Genomic DNA, 5,744 nt, shown 5'->3' with positions numbered 1-5,744 from the left:
GGTCCCAGCCCCTAACGGGGCCTCTGGTGGGAAAAATAGGTTTGCGGGGGTGGGAGCTGTCTGCGTGAGCTGTCTGCAGTCATTAACCCATTTGGGCGATTCACTTTGTTTTCGGAGACAGGTTAAAAGGGGAGAGAAAAAAAGAGCAAGCCGGTTCAGGGTCGCCTGAGCAAGTGTGCATTTCAGCTTAAAGTGAATTGGAAAATTGAGCCTAATTATCCTGGGTAATTGCTTCAATTCTCCACTTGACTTTGCGAATGGAGATCTGTCCTCAGAAGACATTCCTAGCCATGCCCACCTCCCTTTCCGTCTTTGAAAGGTGCCATCCTTTTCCTAGAAAAAGCAACTCTCCCTGAGGCGCGACCCCGCGGGGGTGGGGGGTGGGGGTTAAAAAATAGCAAATTCCGTCCAGTAAGCATTTCTTTGTAGCTTAAAATTAATTTATTTAACAAATATAGCTATGATATAAATGATAATAAAATTTCAAATGTACAGTATATTACATAGTACACAGTCCCTTCCAAAGGGGTCTTTCAAAGCCACACAAATGTACTATTAAATAGAAGTTGGGTATGCCCGGTTTTGTTCCATGTTTTCTTTTTTCCTTCTCCCCCCTCTTCTTCCTGTTGTTGCTGAGGGAAGATGTCCTCCCAATCTTTGATATATTTGGGTGTCCCCTCCCCCTCCCCCCAAAAAACAAGTATGTCACTGGCGAAATTCCCATACAAGTTGAGAGCTGGCATCACCCCCCAGCAAATTCTCTTTCTATCTGCCCTCCTTTCCAACATTGTCACACATATATTTCTCCGGGAGGGCTTGGGGGCAAAGGGACAGGGATGCCCCAACAAGCAAGGTCTCTAATCCTGGTTCAGCCATGCCTCCTCGGGGGAGCCCGGGATAAACTCCTCAGCCCCTGTGGCCTTAGTCCCTCCAGGTGTAAAACGGGATTGGACGAATCCACCAGAACATGAGGGATGCCAGTCATTTGGAGGTGGGCAGAGAATCTGAGCTGCAAGAGAGGAACAGGAGGGCAGCCGCCATGGAGAACCCCGGTCAGTGTGGGGTTCGAAGGTAGGGCTGAGAAGGTGCTGAGCCAGGAGCGCGCTGGCAAGGCCAGGCTGGCACTCTGGAGACCTTCTATGTCAGGTGGTACATGCTGTAGCCGACATGGGCCGTGTAGAGTCCCACTGGAGCCACGGGCAGCGTGGCACGCTGGAAGGGACCAGACGCTCCGTAGAGGGAGGCGCCAGCCGCTGCCGCGACGGCTGCGGGACCACCGAGCGGGAAAGACAGGCCAAAGGCCGCAGGTGGCAGCATGGGTTTGGCGGCCATCTTCAGCTTCTCTAGCTCGGCCTCCTGCAGTCTCTTGGCCTTGGCACGGCGGTTCTGGAACCAAATCTTCACCTGTGTCTCCGTGAGGCTGAGCGAGCTAGAGAACTCGGCGCGCTCCGCGATTGAGAGATACTGCTTCTGGCGGAACTTGCGCTCCAGCGCCAGCAGCTGCGCGGTGGTGAAGGGGGTCCGCGGCTTGCGGTTGGTCTTGTGCTTGCGCAGGGTGCAGGCCGGGGGGCTCAGCCGCCCTAGAGGGCCAAGAGAGAAGAGGCAGGGGGGTTAAGAGCGCTCTGGAGTCAGATCTGCCTAGAAAGTAACAATACCAGCCACCATGTCCCCAGCGCCTACACGCCAGGCTCTGGGCTAGGCAGGTAGAAATTGGTGCCGATTTTTGTAAGGGAACAAACTGAGCTTCCAGGTGAGAGGTGACCCATGACCCAGACTCGGTGGCCTAGAACGGGAGACGGATGTTAACAAGGTAAGAGTCTGGCGGCCAAGTGTCCAGGCACATTTAATTGAATGCTTTGAGGAAATGTTCATGTTGGCCTCCCAGTGCTCGGAGCTGAGCTATGCCCCTGTGGCGGAATCCAGAGATTGGACTCCCAGCAGTTCCGGGAATACCGCTCCACAGGTCGAGGTGCCTGTCCCAGCCAGCTCCCACGGTCACCGGGTTTGAAATTAGAGCTCTCTCTGGGCAGGAGGAAACCTTAATTTCGAATGGTGCTTCTTCCCCAGACACGCTCTCTGTTCACACTGGAGTGGCCGACTAAGGGCAGTGGCTCTTGGCCTGGGGCTGAGCCATAAGGATCCTGCAGGGGGGGCCCCCAAGATTTTCCCTTGATTGCAAAAGCAATCTCGGAGCTTGCTCCTGAGTGTGGCCAGACGGACGGTGCTTCACTAGCCAGGCAGATGGGCTCCCCAAGTTACACAGTGGAGCCATCTTTTCCCAGGACAACTGCCCAAGGCCCTGCCTGGAAGCCCAAGTTGTTGTTTGGGGAAGCCGGGAAAGAGGTCTGGAGCGGGAGAGGGCAAGACCCTCTGCCTGCCCTGCCTGTCCTTCCCTCCCAGAAAGGAAATTCGAAAGAAAGGAAATTCGAAAGGAGGCAGTTTCCCCAAGCGGGTTTTTTTCCAACCTCTACATTTTTCATTCTTGCGTGTCTAAACAAAACAAAACCAACCCTCCACCACCCCATCACCCGCGGCAACCAGCTACAGATCCTAGATGGTCAGTCACATGAAATTTCTGTTCAGTCTTCTTCCCCTTTCTAGTCCGGGAAGCTATTAGCTCTGGACAGACGGGTTGCCCCAGGGGCAGGCGGCAACTGCCAACACTCACCCCCTTTGGCAGGACAGCCAAGCACCAGGCTACCTTCTGGGGACATTCAGCCCAGGGAGGGGCTGCCCATTCAAAGGCGTTTACTCCCCAGATAAAAATCACTCTTCAGCAGCACACCATTGATTCCAGCGGCTATTATGCCCAGCCGAATAATCGGAGGAAACGAGGAAAACTTGGGAATTTCCCGTGGTTCAGAAATATCTCCGAACAGGGCTCTCCGCGCGGCGGAGCCCGGCGCCAGGCCTCCGTACGACCCGACCCCAGGACTCGCTTGGGTGGCAGGAGTTTGCTTTACCATCTGATCCAAGATGTTGGGGAAGCTTCAGGCAGAACTGGAGGTGGTGCAGCCCAACAGATGACCCCCGCCACTGGAGGTCAGGAGCCCCCATTCATCTATTCGCCCCCAGCACCAAACTTCAGCCCCAAACTTGAAGGCGGTGAGGGGACGATTTACAAAAGCTTGAGTACCTCGTGGGAAAGAGATACTCTACAAGAGGGGAGGGAGAGTGGAGCTCCGAGAAAGCGAAACTTGCAACAGGGCAGAGACCCGCGCCCCTAGGCCAAGTTACAGGGCCTGGGGTCATATAGGGGAGCAGAGAGTCAGAGACAGTGCCTTTCCAAGAGCTTAGCGTCGCCCGGCTAGGAAGGCTTGGGTCCCTCTTCCTGAGGGGGGGGGGGGATAGACGTGCCAACCGGGCCTTCCCGCTCCATTCGCAGCGGGCTCCAGGGTGCTGCCTCAGGTAGCCCAACCTGGCGACAGTCAGGCGCCGGCGCCCGGCCCCCGCAGCCCGCCCTCCCTCCCGTCCTCCCGCCTGCGGAGACTACTCACGGGCCGGGGGCGGGGAGAATCGGGGACTCTGCATCCACGGGGTCCTTTCTGGCTTCTCTGGGCTCTCGGCTTTGACCAGGGCCTCCTCTGGCAGTTTGAGGAGTCCTCCCACCGAGAAGGGCCCGAGCGGCCGCGGCGAGGAGGGCGCATCCGGGGTGCCCAGGGGGCCCGCACGGGCACCCAGGGACTGCGCCGAGCCACCCGCCGCCGCCGCACCCTCGGGCGCAGCCAGGGCGCTCTCCTTGGCCCCGGGCTTCCGGTGGTCGGCCATGAGCGCCTCCACGCTGAAGGGCAGCAGCGAAGGGGCGGCTTTGGGCTTGCCCCCCTCCTCGTCGGCGCCCATGACGGCGCTGGAGGCCGGGCCCCCGCCTGCCCCCGCCGACGGGCCGAAGGCGGAATCCTCCACTTTGACACCGAGTGGCAAAGAAGTCATGTCAGCAGCCGGGGCCATGCAGAGCCGGCCGCCCCCTGCAGCCGCCGGGCATGGGCTTCGGGCGGGCTGCGAGCGCCGCCGGCCTCCGCGCGCCGGGGCCCCGGCCGGCTCGGCCCTGCCGCGCGCTCCCGCCCCTCCCCCGCAGGCCCGCGAGCGCCGCCCGGCCTGGTCCCGCCGCCGCCGCCGCCGCCGCGCTGGCCGAGCTCCTGGGCGCACTCCCCGGCTCCGGTCCGGCCGCCGTTCCCCAGAGAACTTGTTAATAAGGCGAGGCCGGAGCAGCGGCGGCCAATCGGCGAGTGAGGGGGCGGGACCGGCGCCGGCCATTGGGCCGCGCTCCTGGACTGGCCAGGGGGGCGCGTCGGGCCTCTGGGCGCGCCGGGCTGGGCTGGGCCGGGATGGCAAGAGAAGGGACAGGGGGGTGCGGGGGGAAACGTCCCTCCCAGCTCCAGCCTAGGCCTCCCTCTCAATGAGAGACCCCTGGGTCTCTATCTTCCCGTGCTACCGGAGGTGGTGGGGAGGAGGTCTCCATAATTTTTGTTCCTCTATACCTTATCATTCCCTCTTTCCCTCTTCTCCCTTCCTCCCCAGCTTGCTTTTATCCTCCCCTGGACTGCTTTCACCAGAGGCTCCGCGGGAGAAAGACCTGGCGGTGTGCTCCTAAGAAACCCCATGGGGACAATCCTATAGGGTACATCACCATCACAACCGTTTGAAGACCTTAGCTCTTCACACCATTGTTAGCTCCTTTCTCTCTGCCACTCCCCCCGCCCTTCCTAGTCTACTCTTCGCCCATTTCTTAAGGTCAACAGTTGGTGTTGAGGTCAATCCTTGCCACCCCTTGTATGGTTTCAATGTCCGCATATTTGTTTTTCCAAGACGAAAGAAGTTCGTTTCTTTTCTTTTGCCTTTATGTTTTTCAAACACCTTCCTCTTTCAACCTCGGTTAAACCATCTTCAAAACCTTACCTCCTTTGCCTCTCCCCCCAAGCTGGAAGTGGGCCAGAAGGAGACAGCTAAGGATGGAAAAAATAGTCTGCACTATCCCTGAGCAGGAGGTCTCACTTTGGTTTTCTTCTTCAGGACTCCCATCTCCAACCAGCGGGGAGGGGAAGGGGGAAAGGATCCGTCGGCTCCCTTTAGATAGAAAGCTTCTCAAAATAAAACCAGGAGAAACCCCCCACAAACCACAAATCTGGCTTTAAGGTGACCTCAGAGCACAACTCTTGAGAAGCAAAATCTCTGGGTTGCTGATTTGGGAGAGGCGGAGAGAAACCCATTGAAAGGAGGAAGCCAGTGGAGAAGAGATGGTTTCTGGCTGCAGATCATCCTGTGGCTTTGGGGAACTTTTTTGTGTGTGTGCCAATTTCGGAGGAAACGTGATTTGGTTTTCACTGTGAAAAAATATATATAGTGGAACAATGAACTGGGGCGGGATGGGGGCGATATGGAGAAAGCGGACTGGCGGCAAAGGGGAACCTGGTGTCTATGCAAACTCGGGTTCAGGCTTGGCCATTCCGGTGCCGCCGCTTTATGGTCTCTTATCCCAGGGTCCAGGCTTGGGGGACGCCCAGGGAGTGATTGGCGGCTCACCAGGCCGGCCATTGATGGCTGCAGGGTTCTAATCTCCAGGAAACACAAGGGGTTGCAGCGGCCATTTAGGGGTAATTATCCCAGCGCAGAGGGACAGCGAATTCCCTCGCCTTTTAACTGGGCGCAATAAAAGCTTTAGATTAGGGACGTCCAGATTAAGGAAAATGAATTACTGGAGCGGGAATTTTATTACCCGGACGGCGGCCGGGGTCTGGCAGGGAGGG

The 5,744-nt window shown here is 57.9% G+C and overlaps 1 protein-coding gene across 1 annotated transcript; it reads right to left on the bottom strand.

The window, feature by feature from the left end:
* Window positions 1-418: 418 nt before the first annotated feature.
* Window positions 419-4,043, bottom strand: MSX1 (msh homeobox 1). Its single transcript, XM_075545030.1, has 2 exons — window positions 3,498-4,043; window positions 419-1,580 (listed from the first exon to the last, which is right to left on the bottom strand). The coding sequence occupies exons 1-2, from the start codon at window positions 3,946-3,948 to the stop codon at window positions 1,138-1,140; spliced, it is 894 nt and encodes a 297-aa protein (XP_075401145.1). The 5' UTR covers window positions 3,949-4,043; the 3' UTR covers window positions 419-1,137.
* Window positions 4,044-5,744: the final 1,701 nt, after the last annotated feature.

The sequence above is a fragment of the Tenrec ecaudatus genome, chromosome 3 (genome assembly GCF_050624435.1).
Source record: "Tenrec ecaudatus isolate mTenEca1 chromosome 3, mTenEca1.hap1, whole genome shotgun sequence".
Classification (NCBI taxonomy): Eukaryota; Metazoa; Chordata; class Mammalia; order Afrosoricida; family Tenrecidae; genus Tenrec; species Tenrec ecaudatus.
The sequence above is the reverse complement of the archived record's forward strand: the minus strand, read 5'-3'. Positions and strand labels throughout refer to the sequence as shown.